The following is a 19,402-nucleotide window of genomic DNA, read 5'->3' as shown; positions in this document are numbered from 1 at the left end:
TGCTGGTCTTGGCTGCTGTAGAGTTAATTTTCTCCACAGTGGCTAGCATGGGGCTGTGTTTTGCATTTTTGTTGAACACAGAGTTGATAATACAGAGATGTTTTTGTTGCTACTGAGCAGGGCTTACACAGAGCCAAGGCCTTTTCTGCTTTTCATGCTGGTGAGAATATTGGGGATGCATGGGAGGCTAAGAAGGAGCACAGCCAGGACATCTGACCCCAACTGACCAAAAGAATATTCCATTCCATACAGCATCATGCTCAGTGTATATAAACAGACAGGAAGAAGAGAAAAGGGAAGGGAAAGACAGAGAGTGGGAAGGGATGACAACACTTGAATATTTGAGAGAGCTCATTTCCTATCCTTCCCTATTTGTTCTGTAGAGGAGACCAGAGAGCGTTTGGAGCAAGCTCAGCTGAAGACTGCAGAGGCTGTAAGTGCCACCACGACAGTGACACAGGCTACCACCCCCATGGATGAGAAAGTGAGGCTGTGGTCCCAAAACCTGCAAGACTTCCAGCACAATTCACAGGCATACGACAGTGCTGTGCATTCAGCTGGGGATGCAGGTAGGGTGACCTGAAATTTGCCATTCCTCAGTGTTAAAAAGTCAGGAAATCACTGCAATAACATGTTGTATGAATTGTTTATGTTGCATATTCATCGTGTATAATCTTCTAGCATTTTGCCTCCATGAAAATTTTCACAAATTAGCAGTTGTCTAGGTCTTGACTATATTTTAAGAATGCTGGATCCTCAGGGACTTCCAAAGATTATTTAAACACTTAAGTGCTGAAGACTTGCTGAATTCTAGTTCGTTTTTATCAGGGTACCAAGGTCACACTGAATGATAAACAGCTTGTTTAAACACTTCTTCCTATTATGGTTGGTGAATTAGGGTTTTTTATTTGTTTGCTTGTTAACATTGAGAAGCATTTGAAAACAGAGCTCCTTTGTCTTTACGAGTGCAAACATGGAGAAGAAATGGTCCCTCACTTGATGAGCTTGTAGTCTAAACCAAGGGGTCAAAGAGGATAAAAGAGGAAATAAAATATTTAAGCAGGATGATTTCTGGAGAAGCTTGTAAACATCACATTAATTCCACTTTTATTACTGGAAACACTGGAAAACTTATTATGAAAAATTTAAGGGAAATAAAAAGACAAAAGAAAAGCTAAGGCAGACTACAAAATTAAAATGAAGATGATAGGCAAGAGTAGGAAAAGAGATGTGAAAATGAAGCTGAAATGAAGTGACTGTAGAAAGAAGGAAAAGAATACTTGGGGAAGAAAATAATCAATCTAGAAATTAAAATATTTGGAATAAAAAAATTGATTACAGCACCCCTATTTATTGTTCCATGTATTCTTGACTCTGCTCAGGAGGCTCACTAGTCATAAGATATTTATGGCTAGGGAGGTTGAAAGTCCAGAACAAGTCATTTCCTTCACACTTTTGATGATACCTTCACCTGCAGACCTGTTCAGTGGTGTCTAGCCTCCTAAAAGTGCCCCAGAGAAATTCCATAACTTCATTGACTCTGACTCCAGACAGTCTGAATCTCAGCTCTACTGCCCTAAATGCTTTCTCCTTCTGTCAGGAACTCTGCAACTCAAGTGTCATTTTACCACAAATGGTGTTGCGAGCACCAAACCCAACACTGTTTCAGCTGTTCCAAAGTCACAGTCTTTCCTCTCAGCTGGGGAATCCCAAGAGTCATGTTATTTTCAGAATTCCATGATCCATAAGACCCTTACCCCTAGTATTTTTGGTTGAGTGCTCCCAAGAACTTGCATAGAAGTGGTTCCCTTTACACTAAAAAATTCAGTGCTATTCAATATCCCAATTTCTGACTCCAGAACTGGAGGAAACTCGGATTTCTCTGAGCTTTTCATCAAAAGGAAACAGTGAACCTGTCCCTTTGGGAATGGGTAAGCTCACTGCTAGTCACTGCACAGAGCTCCACAAGAGTGTAGTTAATATAACAGCACTAGTATTGGATTGCATTCCTGTAAAATGTTTTTGATCACCACAGAGCAGTTTAGGCTATGAGCTCTAATTACCATCTAAAATCATACAAATGTGGATATGATTGGCCTCCCAGGAGGGAATGGTACGATGAAAAATTTCCAAGAGAAACAGCGCGCTGTAGCTTACACATGAGGCTGTTTTTATTCACCTTTACACCTGATTTACATTTAACATTTTCCCTTGCCAGCTTAGTGGGTAGAGCAGCAACACAGACTGCATTTGGCTCTTCATGCTCAAAATGCCAGCAGACATACAGGATTCAAAAAAATCTGCTGATACTAGCTCTTGTACTGGAGGAAATATTTCCAGCATCATTTGAGGGGCTCTGTAAGAGTGAACAGAGTTAAAATGGCCAGCTCTCCCTTGGTTATGTTCCCAAAAAGGAAAAAGAACAGCTCCTAGGTGACGTGCTGGGAAAAAAAGTCTTCTCTGTGATGGTGGGTTTGCAGGTCAGGAGTCACCTTGAAGATATTTGTTCCTATCTGAGCTCCTGGAGGGCCTGCTGACCACAAACTAACAGTTGCAGAGATGCTAATATCCAACCTACAGCAAAGTATGCCCCAGTACATTTGTGAAGGAACCTTTCCCATGGCATTTTTGCTCTGAAGGCATTTGATTTGTTTGCTTAAAGCTATGATGAGATGTTTTTGCCAGAAAGATCAGTTGGAAATATCTGAGAATAGAGATCAGTGCCACACAGGAGGCTGGCACAGGTAGAGCTCCAGACAGATGTGATTGTGATTCACAGCCCAGGAAGACAGATGCAGACGTGGCAGGCATGGTGGAATGTTCCCAGATCAGCTATGTATTCTGCCAGGAGAGGTTGATCTGACAGGGAGAATGTCCATCCAAGTCCAAAGGAAAGTCACAACAAATGTTCAGACAGGTGCCTGGAACACCAAAACACCTGATCTTGGTGCCAATATCAGTACCAGAGCAGCTGAAGCCTCTAAGCTGGCATGTCTGCACTGCCCTTGAATAAAGCTTTCACTTGTTGTTTGGAAGGGTGAGAGCATATCTTGGCTGTGCAGTTTGTCTGAGAATAGTCCATCTTGCCATTGTGCAGGGAACTGGTGGCCTTCAGCAGAGAGGATGGCAAACAGTTTGGGAAGGAAAAAGTAAAAGGGGAAAATGTCTGGAAGTTTGCAGTCACTTTGACAATTACCCTTCCATTCTTTTTTATATTTTATCACTGTGTAAGACTAGTTTTCTTTTCCACTCTTACCTTCATCTCAAAGACAAAAATCAAAATCAATGTTCTTCTGTGTTGAAGAATGTCATTATAAAGACCAAGAGGAAGAGATTTATACTGAGATTTCACAATAGTTCTAGTAGTTACAGATATCAGTTTTGTGTTTTCATGTTATAGCAGCATTTCAAGTTTAATACATCAAATTTCAAACAGAAAAGCCAGGTTTTAAGACAATGAATCAAACACAATTCCAAGTGAGTTATAGATTATTAAAAACAAAAAAGTAGCTGCAATTTGCTAAATCATTTTCTGAGATTGCAGTATTTTTGTCTTAAAACTGGAAAAAGGTAAAAAAAAAAATTCCTGTAAGTTGATTTGGGTTTTGTTGGGGTTTTTCAAATGGAAAATTTAACACATTTTGGGATCACCAAAATTTACTGTAATTATTTGAGGATTCATTAAAATAATGATATTTTAATGTACAGTTCTTTATATAGAACAGCTGATTACTAAGTCCTAATGCATAAGGCCTTTCAGGACTAAATGGAAAAAAATTGAGGGTCTAAAGTTCTATATGGCCCACTCCTAGACTGAACTTTGTAAAACACAAATGAAAACAGCCAAGCAGAGACAGAACAGGACGGACAAATACAGATTTTTCACTCTATCCAAAAACAAGCAGACTTGTAGGACTCCATGGTGTATTCTCATAGTCTGGGTCAATATGAACGAGGCTGAGGCTTATTCAATGCAGGCTGGAAGCACAGAAAAGTGATTGGCGTCTGCTCCTCCTCCCTTGCTTTTTATACAGTCTCCTATATCTGATGATGAGCCCCTTCGCCTGCCTCTCTGCAGTCTTCATCCAGAAATATTCAAAGCCAGGCTGGGTGGGGCTCTCAGCAATGTGATCCAGTGCAAGGTGTCGCTGCCCACAGCAGGGGGGTTGGAACCAGGGGATCTTTAAGGTCCCTTCCGACACAAGCCTTTCTATGAGGCTTAGATGAAAGTAAAAATACGACAAGAAGAGCACAAGAGCAGGTGGATGTAAGTTGGCAACCCCTAAAATATCACTTTAAACCCTACAAATCTGGTCTTAACATTTACAGTGAATACATGTCATTAAAATTAACTCTGAATGCTGGATTTTTCTTATATGCACGTAGCTCGCAGCTAAAATCGCATTTCATTATACTCAGCTTCTTGTACCTACATTTAATTAAAGATGAAAAATTATGTGATGTGTAAATATCCTTCAAAGGGCAGCATGTCATTGGAATCTGATGTGATAAAATTGGTTTATAATTAAGGGTAGTTATTTTTCCTTCTTGATAATGTTTCTGCTTATCTTCCTGGGAAAGGACTTCTCTGACTTTGAACAGGACAGAGCCCCGGCATTTCCCTTTGATAACAATGACATTTGCACAGGAACCACCTGAGGACACAGCAGTGACAGACCAAAGGTCCAGGACTCTAATTCATGACCTCTGGCAGATGCAGGCAGGAAAGTTAATGAGCCTACCAATCACAAGGGCTAGGACAGGTAGTAAGCACAGTTTAGGTGCACTTGCATCATCATCATCATCAGCCTTCTATTGTTGAAAACCACAGGATGAAATTGGCAGTGTTTCTGTCATGAGAGCAGACTGTGAGCCACAAGCAAACACGTCTCCTGTGCAGCCACTGCTGCTGTCTGGGTGGTGACCTCTGGGAGGCACACATAGCTGAAAACAGCCTATACATCTCCCCCACAGTGAATTTGAAGAGTTCATGAACCATAACTCTTGGATGCAGCTCCCAGGTCAGCCTCAGATACCCAATGCTGAACAAATAATCCTTCTCCTCCAGTTGCCACAGATGTAAAATTAGGCTTAACATTCATTTGTCTTGAAGGAAGATTAAAAGGTTAAAACTAGTAATGTTTGCAGAGTTCCTGGAGGAAAGTATTACAGAGGTAACACAGCACAGTATTACCTATAGTCCTAAGAAAACATAGTGTCCTTTGTGCAAAAATTATTTCCAAAACCTTTAGCAATACCAGATTCTTAGAAATCATTACCATTTCTAAAATCACTGCATCTCACACATCATGATTATGACTTGGTCAGAAAGCAGAAAGAGACAGGTGAGCTAACCTAAGAGGGTGGAATATTCCTGATGCAAAACCAGTCTTTCAAAGAGGAAAAAAAGTCTGTCTCTTCTTTTCTAACTGCAGTGAAGAAACTTACAGAAGTCTTCCCTCAACTCCTGGACAAGATGCGCAGAGTAGAACAGAAGGCACCAGCAAACAATATTTCCTCCAGCATTCAGCGGATCAGAGAGTTAATTGCTCAAACCAGGAGTGTAGCAAGCAAGGTAAAACTTTTGGACTTTTGGGACTTTTGGTTACTAGTGCTAATAATCAAATCTTACTATAACCTCCATTTTCTTGGGTTATGCTAGAAGCCCAAACCTGAACATTGTCACCTCCCCAAAACTGGATGAACAAAGCACATTGGAGGTCATTAAAATCTTTACAGTTACTATTTGCAAGCCTTTGACATTATCATAGTATTCATGGTAACTATTGTTACTGCAGTAGCAACTTGACAATAAAGGTTTGGGCACAATGTATAAGATGGCCAGAACAACAAAACCTAATTACCTATAATTTGTAGGCAAATTACCTACAAAGCTAATTACCATGAGTAATAATTACAGCAATTTAATGTAAGCTTTTCTGAGATGACAGCATTTTTTTCCCCTTCTTTTGAATTAATTTTCTGCAGGGTAAGAGAATCCTTGGCTCACACATATTTAATAGAGAAAAAACCACTTTCATTACCATACATAAATAATGAGGGTTTTTTCTCTAACAAGAAAACCAAGGTCAAGTATATTTGAATCCATTCAGAGAAATGAAAAAATTCAGTGCATTACTGTATGTTCACAGCACTGGAATATAACTTGGAAAAATCAGTTTGTGTGTTGTGCTTGACTGTTCTTTAAAATGTATTTTGTGTTTCAGGTATACTGTGTTTAAACTTGAAAACATTACTTCAGTTATGTTGAAAGCATTTTGAACTAAAATGAACAGTTTTCCAGTTTTTTTAGCATCTCATAAATATAACTGTAGATTCAATGACAGGATTACTCATGAGCAGAAAATGGCTGTACTACTTCCAAAGCAAAGAAATAAATTATGGGCAGAAGTTTTATAGCTCTGTAAGAATTTCATTATGTGGCATACATAGTAATGTAGCCCTGATTCAACTAAGCACACATCTATCTCCCACTGAAATGTAATTTACTTTATGAATATGCCTAAGCAGAGTTCATTAGCACCTTTAATCAATTTTAAGATAACTTTCTCCATAATCTGTACAGCGTCTTTCAGGAAAGATTGTTACAAACATACAATTTACACGCCAATATATAGGTGCCAACTCCACTCTTGCAGTAAGCAAGGCAGCTGGCACAGTATTGTTACACACTTACCTTAAGTAATGACCCCAGGCAACAGCACCTGTCTCACTTTGCCCATTTGCAATCGCAGGTCCAAGTCTCTATGATGTTTGAAGGCCAATCTGCTGTTGAAGTCAATCCAAAGATCAACGTGGAAGAACTGAAATCTTTCACTTCCATGAGCTTGTACATAAAGCTCCACAAAGACAACCCACAGATGGCAGCCTCTCCGGACAGATTCATTTTGTACCTGGGAAACAAGAATGTAAGAGAACAGCCCAGTTAACTTTTATGCATAGATTTTTTTTAAAAATACATCAGTTTGAAATTTATTTTCCTTCAGTTTTTCCTCTCACTTTTTCTTCATGTTTCAGAACTAAAGGTGTCTGTTCTATAACCGTCATTGATTTTGTGACAAGCAAAGAGCGAGGGTTCCTGAGACCCCTGTCCTTGAGACTTGTCACCCCAAACAATGAAGGATTCTCTATAAAAAGCAAATTAGACTGCCTGGCAGTGCACTGCTTTGATTGTCACTGCTGAGAGCCACACTTGCTATCTCCTCTGCCAACACCAAGGTGCTCTAAAGCAGTTAATGTCACCTGCCTGGCTTCTGTGAGATATGCTTTAATCAGTTTATGCTGCTGACAGTGTCAATTCCAAATCTTTGAGGACATAGGCCCACAAGATAAGCAGGCTTCTTTATCTGTGGCTTGTGCTGCTGTTGTACACTCTGTACACTCTCGGTCACTACTTTGAAATAGCTGTTCTTTAAACTGTGGTTCTGAAAGGAAAAAAAATCACTACTCACAAGCCAGGTATCATTCTGGCAACCCATTTCTTGGGAAGGTAAAGAGCCAGGCTTTCATTTTTAAGCTTTCCTAAAAAGAATGTCTACTGAATATAAATCAAGTGAAACGCCTCTTGGCAGAATATTTAATTACAGCATAATACTTAGGCTTTAGACTATTTCCTGCACATGGCACTGCGCACTAAATAATGATGAACAGCTTCCCATTGAACATGACTAATTCATGGTCAGCAGAGATCTCATGACCTTGAATTTACCTCAGTCAAAATGGATATAAAGTAAAATATCAGAGGCTTTTGTTCTGAACAGTTTTATGCGGTGAAAGCAACCAATTAGAGAATGATGGTTTTGTTTCTATTTAAATAGCTTTCAGTAATATTTAAAGGTGTCATTCAGTTTATCAAAGCTTACCTTTACTTATGTCCTGCATTAAATCTCTTTCTATGTTTTATCTCTAACATCCCTCTCCATTGGTATTTTAGGCAAAACATTACATTGGTCTTGCAATTAAAAACGACAACCTTGTGTACATTTATAATCTGGGGGGCCAAGATGTGGAGATACCTCTGGATGCCAAGCCAGTCAGCACCTGGCCTTCTTACTTCAGCATCATCAAAATTGAGAGGTAAAGTGATAACGTGTATTTCCCCAAAATCAAACAGTTTGTGGGAAAAATCAAGAAGAAAAGGCTGTGTCAGAACTGCTGATCAGGAATTTTCAGTGCCTAGTTCTACTGAAATAAATGGAAATTCTTCCTGATTTTGAAGAGCCAAGACCCAAGGGGCCACAGGGAGGAAGAGATAGTGTCTGTGGTCCCTCCCTTTTTTTACCTCCTGATTACTAGTCCTTGCTAAGGAATAAAAACCCTTCCAGTTTTCAGTTACCTCCTGAGATGACGGCTTGTTTGTTCTTTTGTAAGTCTGGCCAACATGAAATTCTCTTCTCTTCTCTTACAATTCTTTTCTGCAGGATCGGAAGACACGGCAAAATGTTTTTAACTGTGCCCAGTCTTAGCAGCACAGCTGAAGAAAAGTTCATCAAAAAGGGAGAGGTGCTTGGTCCTGGCTCCCTTCTTAATTTGGAACCTGAAAATACTGTTTTCTATGTTGGTGGAGTGCCTCCAGACTTCATGGTTGGTCAGATAAATATTCTGTATTCAAAATTAAATATTGCAAACTAACCTTGCTGGACTTCCATTTAAACACAGAAATGGTAGATTTTAAAAAAAAAGAAACCTTATTTAGTCATTTACCATCTTAGAACTCTATCTTTTAGCCATGGTGAACAAGTTTTGCCTAGCATATTTTGTCATGCAAGTATGATGATCAGGTGTCTGTGAGCTGCTGTTCAGGTTTCCTGGAAACTACTAAAAGGAAGGCTTGCTAGCTGTTAAATAGCATGCATAAACAAAGGCCCATTAGTCCAACCTAACTTGCAGGCTACTACTATTTTTCAATGCTAATGAGTTCTTAGTATTTAGAATTTCTCTTTTGCAACTGTCACAAAAATGTATTGCTAATATTAGGATCTTGTGGCAAAACAGCAATACAGTCATTTGTTTGAATTTAAATTATCACTGATTCAAATCCAGACTTATAACAGCATGAAAAGTTGCCTGTGCAAAATATGTCTGAAGACCCGTGTGAGACAGTAGCATCAGTCTAGTTCCTTATAGTCAGCATAAATGAGCACCTCACTTACCTGCTTTTGTGAACATACCAGTTCCTCTTTTGGAATTTACAAATTGCTATGAATGATCATGGCTGTGAAAATTGCATGGCTGAATAAAAACACACCTAGAAAGACTTTAAAGAATCCTAAATTCTTTAAGCTAACTCTAGTAGGTTCTAAAAAGATCCAAATACTGATCCACAAGCACCTCTCCTAAAAACATAAAAACAAAGAAAGAGTAACTCGATACGTATGCATCCCTGAGCTTGGCATTGTTATGGCTTATAGATACATGCCATGGCAGGAATTTTGGATTACTGAGCCCTGGTTGCAAACTGCCTGGGAATAGGACTGAAAACTGAATAACAGTTTCATACACACATGCACATACAAAAAGTCAGCCAGCAAATGAACCCTCCAAGTCTGTTCCAGAGCATAGCAGAGGAAAAAGAAAAGAGGAGAGTGAAGTGGAAAGGGAAATAGGAAGAAAAGGATTCATGGTATTATTTGATAGGCATCTGGGTCCCTCCCCCTTAGAAAAGGACACCTCACACTTTTATTTATTAACATAGAGTCTGATTTGTTAAAAGCCTTTTGCTTTCCTGTTACATACTTTGCAAATATGAAATGCACCACTTAACCACTAGAACTCTCATGCTTAACATAATTTCAAAGACTAGAAAAAACAAAGGAAAAAAAGAAAACATGATCATTTACCAAATGTATCTGCGCTGCAGATAAGAATGTAATTTTCTTTTACAGCTACTTATATTCTGTCTTGCTGTATTACCATTACTATTGTATCATAAGAAAATGAAAATAATGAGAAGATGAAGAAAAGCTACTCACAGTGATCAAACTCTGAAGTACAAGAGGTGTTATTCTTGTCACACCTGTTCCACAAGGCGAAATATTTTAATATAAAAAGAATAGTCTAGGTCTGTTAGCTTTATTCTTTTCTATTTTTCCCCTCACCAGTGTGGCTGTTTAAATTCCATTTGCAGTGACCTTTGTTAAAAGAAGTCTCTACATCCTGCTAGCTGTTCAAAATAATACCTACTGAGGATTACCCACTGGCACAGATTTTGAATCCCTGTCTCCTGGGTTTAAAGAGCTCTCTCATTTCTCTCTCTTTAATTATGGTATGGAGTTATTTTTCTGGCTGTGAAGGATATCTATGCATTAGATATGAAATATCCACTGAGTTATTCAAACACATTGAGTAAGCTCTCTTATTAGTCAAATCTTAACCTTTTTCCCTGTTTTCAAGCACGGGCCCATCAAAACCATACAAGTTTTTGTTTGCAATTGCCTTTCCCAGCCTAATTCTCTCACTGTGAGAGCATTTATGTGCTCCCTTTTCACTTACAGCCCAAAGGCCATATCATATGAAGACTATTCTCAGCAGTATCAACCTTTTCTTTTGAAAATACAAATTGCACAGGGACAAAACAGATCCCAGGCACAAATGCTCTCACAACACCCAACTAAAGAGAGCCACCTTTCTCCTTTTAACTCTTCCTTGTCCTCTGCACAGCTCCCTCCTAGCCTAAACCTACCCGGCTTCATCGGCTGCCTGGAGCTGGCGACCCTGAACGACGATGTGATCAGCCTGTACAACTTCAAGCGCGTCTACAACATCGACACCACCACATCGCCACCTTGTGCCAGGTAGGGGACAGTCTTACAAGTGCCGGTCCTGATGGCTCATTCACATTAAAAAAAAGTGAAGGTGGCATTGAGTTGTCCCAGAAGGAAGTTGGTGGCTCTTAGGCATCGACAAGTTTAATATTTTTTTTATTTATTTATAAATCTATGTATGTATGGAAGTTGGACTGCTTATGAGTCCTTTTTAGCATGAGATATTCTATGATTTTCCTGCTGTCTCCACTAGCTAGCTCACAATCTTGTTCATGTCTTCATAAAGGAAACTGCCACATTAGCTGGGGCTTGTTCCAGGCTCCCTCCCCACCTCATTGCTTGCCTAGGACAGAGCTTCTCCTGACTCAAATCACGTTGCTCCAAGTGATACTGCCACAGACAGTCAGTCTACTAGACCAGATAACCTTGAGTGAAGTTCCACCCCCCAGCTAGGAAGGCTTGTACAAAACTTTACTGCTGCCATACACTTAAAGCCACCACAGGTACTCCTTAGATGAGGCTTTCACAAACTGGGAAATGCAGCTCCTAAAGTAGAAGTGAACATCAGCTGCAGCATTCATTTAGCACAGACACAGCAAGCATTTTGCTCACCCTACAGGCAGCAACAGCAGAACCTCTCCCTGGAAAGAAAAGGAGAATATTTTGCAGCATGCACTGGGAAGAAATGCAGAAGTGTTGGGATAGAGAAAATGAGCTTCCCACACCATTCCCACAGGGAGTGCAAGCTGCTGCTCTCCAGAACAGAGCATACCAGAGTCAGCTAAAGTTCTTGGAGAATTCAAATGGATTTCTGCACAAACTGGGAAAGCTCTTAATAGATATATCTGTGCATCCTTATAACGAGGAAGTGCTGCGGGCCTATCACTTTACAAGGATGAGTAAAGAATTTTCCCATCCTATACATATAGCACAGGATAAAAGCATGATATAATGATGAAGGAGTTAAAGGCACCTTCAAAGCCACACATTATTTCTCAGGAAAAAAAAATCCCAGAAAAAAATTACAAGGAAGTCACCAGTCTCACCATTGCCAGACAGAACAGAACTTCAGAACAATTATTTCAGTAAAGCAAGTAAAGGCATTTAAGTTCCCCTAAATTAAAATGGGGGGCCAACTAATGGGGCCAACTAATCCTTCCCTGTTTGTTTTTTTCGTAGAGATAAGTTGGCTTTCACTCAGAGCAGGGCTGTGAGCTATTTCTTTGATGGTTCTGGCTATGCCTTGGCCAGAAACATTGAGAGAAGGGGAAAATTCAGCCAGGTAACTCGATTTGACATCGAAGTTCGAACGCCTACAGACAATGGATTGATCCTGCTGATGATAAATGGGGTGAGTACCAAGTCCTGCTAGTACCCTTTATCCATTGGCACCACAAGTTCCTCAGTACCTGGAATATCTTGAAAAACCCAAAATGTTTATGTCCTCACATTTAACTTCTGGGAAGAGGAAACACTTTGTATTTGTCTGGTGCACGTATACATTAGGAGGTGACTGGAAATTGCTCTGCAAAGGCCTCAGGAAGCCAAAGCCCTGATCTGGACTCTGCTTTTATCCAGAGACAGTCAGGACTTCAAATTGGTCATATCCTCGTGATGATACTTCAGACTCCAGTTAAACCCAGTTGTTGTGTCTCTATTTAAATGTGAATGGTCAATCAAAGCTATAGGAAATTTCTGTGAAGTAACTCCCAAAAAGCAGCCACTTCATGGTAGCTGCCACTTTATAACTGTGCCTCAGGGTGTACTAGAGCTAAATATTTAAGTTACTGAAAATAGAAAGCAGTCCAAATAAAAAGTCTTGATCCAAATGTCAGGAGTTTTTCTGAAGTGTGAGAGTGATGCAATCTCTGTAAGAGTTTGAAGACATGAAAATAGCTTCTGAAGACAAACATGGGGGGGTTTTTTGTCTTTGGGCATTTCCATATCAAGCTCAGGATTACAGAAAAGAGTAGAAAAGCCACAGAAAACATTGTTCTATGCAGATGCAATCCACAGACAGACACTTGTGTAGACACCTACATGTAACATTGCTTTAAGCATTTAGGAAAAAAAATCCACTCTTATTAGAAGAGCTACTCTGTAGTGTTTGCCTTCAGAGTAACTTCCAGAGGAGGGTGGTGGGAAGCAATTGCTCTGCAGCATAGCATGCTACCACTAACCTTCATTCTTAGGAAGTTTTGACTAAGCAGTTGCTGTTAAAAGTTGCAGAGCACTCAGTTTTCTTCACAGCAAAAGCACCTAGACATTTCTTGGAGATGTATACATTTTGTATTTGTCAGTGGAAACTGCAATCAGGTTGGATATCAGCTGTAGGAGACCTTGCCTGCTCACAAGCACTTTTAGAAAGCCTATGTAAGGTGGTCCATTATCCAACTCTGCAAAGACAGCTCATAAATACTCTTAATGTAATCCTTGTTTCATTTTCAAGTTTATGTTGTTCAGAACAAACCCAAGCTGCAGTTTCATTTAAAAGTGCTAGATTAAAACCTACTCTTACTTCTTTAAGTAGTGACTTCTGAAGGTGGACTCATTTATGCCAAAGACAGTAATTCTTAGCCTGCAGCAGTGAATTGAGAATTATTGTTCCCATGTTTCCATTAGCCATGAACACCAGGAGAGAAGACAAAACATTGAAAGCATTAACCCAGAAGCACGTTTGCTGTAAATTTTGTTTCTGTTTCTTTATGTTTAATTTTGGAACAAGACTAATTCTAGGGTGCAGATCTTCATTTCAAGCACTCCCTAAAGATTTTCTAAAGTACAGCTCCTGTTTGTAAAATTTAGGTCACCCAGCCACAGAACAGAAACTGAATGATAAAGTAGGAGCAGTCAGGAATTCTAGAAACCAAATACATAGTAAATATACTCCAGCTATTGCTGTCATTTCACTAAGCACATCGGGGCTCATCAGGCCTATGAAAAGACAAAATCCTGAGTGATTATAGACTTTGTGATAGAACCTCATAATGCAGACGCAGCCATTTGTGCACAACATTGCTTTCACCAGCATAATATCTTTCATTTAGGGCATGTGGTATTATTTCAACAGTGAATAGGTGTGCTCACATCAGGAATACCTTGCTGGTAGAGAATAGTGACATCACTGTGCTACCAAATACTATTTCTATAAAGAAACAGTTCCAAGTCTTCCAAAAAAATGACACTTATAAAACAATTTTATGTTCATGGGCATATATAAACATATATTACAAATATAAAAATGTAGAAAATGTGTTACACTTTTGCAAATAAAAATTTATTTCCTAGCATGCTTTTCCCAGTGTCAGTCTTATAACTCTGTTTATAAACTTTTTTTAATTGCTGCCACACAGTCCTTTTCTGACTGCTGTTTTGTTTTCACACAGAGCATGTTCTTCAGCCTAGAGATGCAGAATGGTTTCTTGTACCTCCGCTATGACTTTGGTTTCAGCAGTGGCCCCGTGCTTCTTGAGGACTCCATGAGGAAGGCTAGGATTAACGATGCTAAATTTCATGAGGTACAGACGCGGTTACTATCACAGCTGTTTGCCCAACTATCCCAGAGGCTCCAAGCAGAAATAATTGCTCTAATGGCCATGAAAGGTGCCAAAGGATGAGGGGCAGGCAGTGATATGGTAGAACAGGCGGAAGAGCAGAGGGCATGCAAGTCCTACCAGTACTGAGCAGAGGAAAGGGAAGGCTGTCCCTGCCTCCTCATAAATCAGTGTTTGTAGACAGACTGTGTGTATTACTAGCCAAGGACAGGACCATTCACATGGGAGAAAGTTTTATTAATTCCATATGAAATTATATCAAGGACAGTCCTCTATATCAAATATAAAACTTTCCTCAAGTGAAACCATGCCATTATGATAACTTGACCACCTTAGTTATTATGCTTTGCATTACAAGAACTACAGCATTTACTATTTCCTTTGAAAAGAGAGTTGATTTGGTAGCAACCTTTTATATATGCACAGTATTTTAGGGACTTTGGCAGATGTAAAATATCTACTTGCATTTAGTTTCAGGGAATTTGCTGTAAGCCAATGTAACTGTGACAGCAACAAATTCCCCCCATAGTGAGTTGCTTCTCCTGCCTTTTACTTGATGTCAATTCAAAGTCTGGTTCGTGACCAAAACTACAGCTATAGATCTGTTCATGTTTAAGCAAAGAACAATTTAACTTTTTATGCTTTGACAGTGAAATAACTTTTTAAAAGTATGCCTTAACTTTTGGATAAATCAAGAAAGCATTCTGAAGTTTACAGAACTTCTATTTGCCACACTGTAGAATTTGATACCTTTTCTTTATTCTTAATTGAAATATCCTGAGGATTCAGTCATCAGAAAAATAGTGACATCAAAACAAACTTCCTATTAGTAATCACTGTCAGCCTCTCCCAATTTACAACCAAATTCTCTGTTAAATGGGAGGAACTTTTCAAGCAGAAAGTACAAAGATGCAATCAATTTTGCAAGATCACCATAACAGCTTATAAAAGATGACACTTCTAAGCACATGCTTTTCTTTTCAGATTTCTATTATATATCACAATTCCAAGAAGATGATCTTGGTAGTAGACAGAAGACACATAAAAAGTGTGGACAATGAAAGAACAGCAATGCCCTTCACAGACATTTACATTGGAGGAGCACCTACTGAGATCTTGCACTCCAGGTTGGTTTACAAATGAGATTAAATCAGTATGTTCAATGAATCACCGTATGTAAAGTTGCATGGCCTGTCCTTAAGGAGTAACAATGAAACAATTTCTTTGGCATAAACCTTATGTAAAACAACCCTTCAGACACTCTTTTAAGTGTGTCTCAGAACTCTTAAGTACTCAAGACAAGGCTTGATCCAGCACATTTAAATTTTACTGACACTGGCCCTGTTTTAGAAAGGGTAACAGGGATAGTTGTGTTCTTCAAACAAAAACGCTTTTTCAAAAACATGTTAACATATAAAATTGGTATTGCTTCTTGCTCAGCAAATGTGACCAACACCCTCTACCAACCACATTTTCAATCTAAAGATGATCTTTTTCCCACTAAGCATTTCAGTTCTGATTTGTCTCAGGTTCTCTTTGGATCAAAGTCAGCTGGCTCTGTGTAGGCGTGGGAAGAAAAGGTCTCATTTTCCTATTGCACCATTTGACAGAAATGCACTTTAATCTCAGTAGACTGTGCAACTCATTTCCTGCCACAGGAATCTGCTGGACCCCAGGCCATGCCCTGAGAGCAGACTGGCTACTTGAAGAAGAGTATTCTCTTCTGATGGGCAGTATTCATTCCCAGGGTCAGACAGCAAGGCCAGAATTTTCAGAGAGGCTCCAGCTGCTGTTTCAAGTGTCATAACTGCTAACAGGAATACCCTCCATGTTAAAAAAAAAAAAAAAAAAAAACTGTTGAGCAACAGCTTCTGGGACTTAGTGGTAAATCTTGCCACATTTTATTCTTTATTTTGTTGTCAGAATTAACTGCTGACTTGAAAACTAATATCTGAGATACAAAGTGCTTAATCTTTAAGCTTTTAAGACAGTGACAAACTTCATGTAAAGAAAAATTATGCCTTTCAATCTCCTGTAGTTATTTGAACATGCAGGCAAAGTGGTGGGCAAGGGAGAAACAGAGTATAACCTAACTGTCCTTTCAAATAGTTCCTTTCAAAGGTCTTTCATAAGGGGCTATTAAGATAGCTAGTGGAGTGGAGACAGAAAATGCTGCAGTGGATTGGAAAGCAGCTGGGAAAGAGAAAATAGGACATAGTAGTAACTTTTCAATTTTCACAGTATAAAAAGTCTACAGCACATGCTCAAAGGATCTCTCTCAGGGCTGGTATTAAATACATTAATGATCTAGAAAGAAAGTGCAGAAGGATGGTGAAAATTACTCTCATTAATCAAGGCTAAAGAACACTGAAAAAGCCCAGAAGGACCTAGAAATCTAGGCAATTGAGCAGCTCAATGGCAGATGAGACTTGTTCGCAAATATAGGACAAAAGATGAATCACATGAATTACGCCTGCAGTTTTCCAAGCAGATTGTGGTTATTCTGAAAGACACCTGGAAGGTACTGTCAAAGCAGAAAAAATAGCATCTCAATTAATAGGCAGTATCAGATAAAAAATACCATAGGCATTGTAAAAATATTCTCAATTATAATGTTAAAAATATATACAGAAATTATTTAAGCAGAGGTGCAGCTTTGTCTCTGATATTATACTCAGCTTTCATTCTCTTTACAAGAGTAGACAGCAAAAAGTATGGACCAAACGTGGTGGCATCATTCAATTTTTATCAGGAGCATAAGTTAGTATCCTACTGATGATGTACTACTCTCTCTACTGCCGCTACTAACTACTACTGATATTTATGCTTCCTCTTTGCAGACAGACTCACATTTAACCAACTCTGCAGGGCAGCAGCAGTGTGGGGAAACAAGCTCTAGTCTCATAGTAGTCTAATATTCTTCTGAAGCAACATAATTTTCTCTCTTCAAATGCATTTTTCTCTGTCAATTGCCTTTTTTCTCCAAATGAATGAATCTGGAAGTACCACCATACATTATTTTATCCCACCTCACTCACTGCAGGAAGCAGAAAGCTAAGGGTAGGTAGGAGCACTGGGTACTTAACTCTTAACTGAATGAAGAGATTAACTCAGAAGCCTTTCTTTAAGTGAAAGCCTTTCTTCTATAGCTTGTGTCTAGAAAATGGTGTGGCATTTAACAGAAAGGCATATTTGTCATATCCAGGCAGCCTCAGGCCCAATCAGAGTAAAGATTATAGTGGTTAACTGACACCCCACAATTTGGTCCAAATCCCAGTAAGGATGGCAGAAGCCTTTCTGCTGGTTTTGCCTTCCTGCTGACTTCACTGTGGAGCAAACGAAGCCCCTAGAGCACTCCACTGTATTTCAGACATGTACACGTACATCTGCACTACCTCGCCTGATAGTCTGGTTTTGCCAATGCAAAATTAGTAATTTCCAGACCTTGATTCTTCTGCCGTGCTCCCAATATCTGCCTTACAATGAGATAACTCACAGACAACAAGCACAGGTAGCAATGTCAACAGTATCATCTCACACAAGGTGAAGAGAGTCCCACTGCTAAGGTACACCTTGCTTAAAGGACAAAGACTGCTTCCAGGCAGCCAAGTCAGAACTCTGGATTTCACACCCACTCCCTCAGTGTATTTGCTCCCTAGCTATCTCCTGGACTGGTACGCAGCAGCTCCCATGTAATTTTCTTACCCCTATCACAGACTCACTGTGATTTTATGCAAATGATTTCTTCATGCACCTTGAGATTTGTGAGAAGAAATTCAATTATAATCATCCTGTGCTGTAATGTTGTGCTGGTATGTTGGAAAGGTGTGGAGTTGAAAAACTGAGAATAATGAGTAGGAGCAATTGGGATTCACTGCTGTGCTGTCTACCTCAAATCTGACATAAAAATGATCCTGGAAGCCCACCCACTGCTCTCATTTAAAATTATGTAAACCCACACATCAGCAAGTAGAACTTACTCATACTTCCCTGATGTTTGTTAGTATTTTTCAAAAGAAATAGCGACCCATTTGTTGTCATCTTATTGCAAAAGTTTCATACCTTCTCAGTGATGTCTCCTGAGCAGCTCCTCATAGCACCGACTCCTTCTTCTTCACAGCACAGCCAACAAACTCCAACAAATCTCCTCACTCAGCTTACCCACTCTTTTGTAGCACTCTTCTTATTGGGCACAGCTGTGGCTTATTAATGTATGTTCCTAATCTTTGGTGATTAGTACAGCTGCAACTCAGGTGTGAGACTACCTTCTGCACTATCTTTATTTTCTTACATTCTATCCCTCCACACCCATTTGCTTGCAAAGGCAAGAATGGAGCTTGCTAATAAAAGCAAGACAGGAAACCTAAATCAGAACTTCTCGTAAAAGTTAAAAAAATTGAGATAAAAATCTATTTCTTTTACTATAAGTAGTTATAAATGTGTTATATCTTTTACAATTGGTGCATCTTGACTTTTCAAAACATAGAATGTGGCTCATTAGTTGTTTTACATAAAGATGCAAGAATTGTGCACTAGTGAGGCAAGTTACTGAAGTTCTTCCAGAACATCTTGGCAACAAAATCCCGTTCAGGAAGACAAGGGCTATCTAACTGCAGTTTGTTTGGCATTGTTGTCCAACAGCATTAGTTCACATCTGGCAGGAAGTATCGGCTTTAAAGGCTGCATGAAGGGTTTCCAGTTCCAAAAGAAGGATTTCAACTTGTTGGAAGAACCAGGAACCCTGGGAATCAGCTATGGGTGCCCAGAGGATTCACTGGTAAGCATAACACCATTTGTGACATAACAGCAATTTTGACAATGGGTATAGCTGGGAGCTTGAGTTTTACTCCAAACAATGGAAAGACAGTCTCCCACCAAGGAAATGACTGTGCACTCATTGACTAGCAGAGGTGGTGGGTTTGTGTGTGTCTGTTAAGTCTGCTGACATAATACCCAGTTTTCACTCTGAACTATAGCACTTAAAATTCTTCTCATATGTAAAACTGCAATGTGAAAACTCAATAAATTATGTATTGCATTCTGAATGGAAATATTCCAATGTAA

At 39.4% G+C, this 19,402-nt stretch overlaps 1 protein-coding gene across 1 annotated transcript in view; it reads left to right on the top strand.

Annotated features, from left to right (window-relative positions):
* The window catches only part of LAMA4 (laminin subunit alpha 4), a 106,908-nt gene that overhangs the window by 60,112 nt on the left and 27,394 nt on the right, over positions 1–19,402 (top strand). The window contains exons 17-26 of the mRNA XM_064707908.1: positions 384–569; positions 5,436–5,575; positions 6,756–6,929; positions 7,955–8,097; positions 8,442–8,604; positions 10,681–10,814; positions 11,964–12,135; positions 14,171–14,302; positions 15,323–15,465; positions 18,980–19,115. Of these exons, the coding sequence (XP_064563978.1) occupies positions 384–569; positions 5,436–5,575; positions 6,756–6,929; positions 7,955–8,097; positions 8,442–8,604; positions 10,681–10,814; positions 11,964–12,135; positions 14,171–14,302; positions 15,323–15,465; positions 18,980–19,115 (1,523 nt within the window). The remainder of the gene's footprint in view (positions 1–383; positions 570–5,435; positions 5,576–6,755; positions 6,930–7,954; positions 8,098–8,441; positions 8,605–10,680; positions 10,815–11,963; positions 12,136–14,170; positions 14,303–15,322; positions 15,466–18,979; positions 19,116–19,402) is intronic.

Source organism: Zonotrichia leucophrys, chromosome 3, assembly GCF_028769735.1.
Source record: "Zonotrichia leucophrys gambelii isolate GWCS_2022_RI chromosome 3, RI_Zleu_2.0, whole genome shotgun sequence".
NCBI lineage: Eukaryota > Metazoa > Chordata > Aves > Passeriformes > Passerellidae > Zonotrichia > Zonotrichia leucophrys.
The sequence above is the reverse complement of the archived record's forward strand: the minus strand, read 5'-3'. Positions and strand labels throughout refer to the sequence as shown.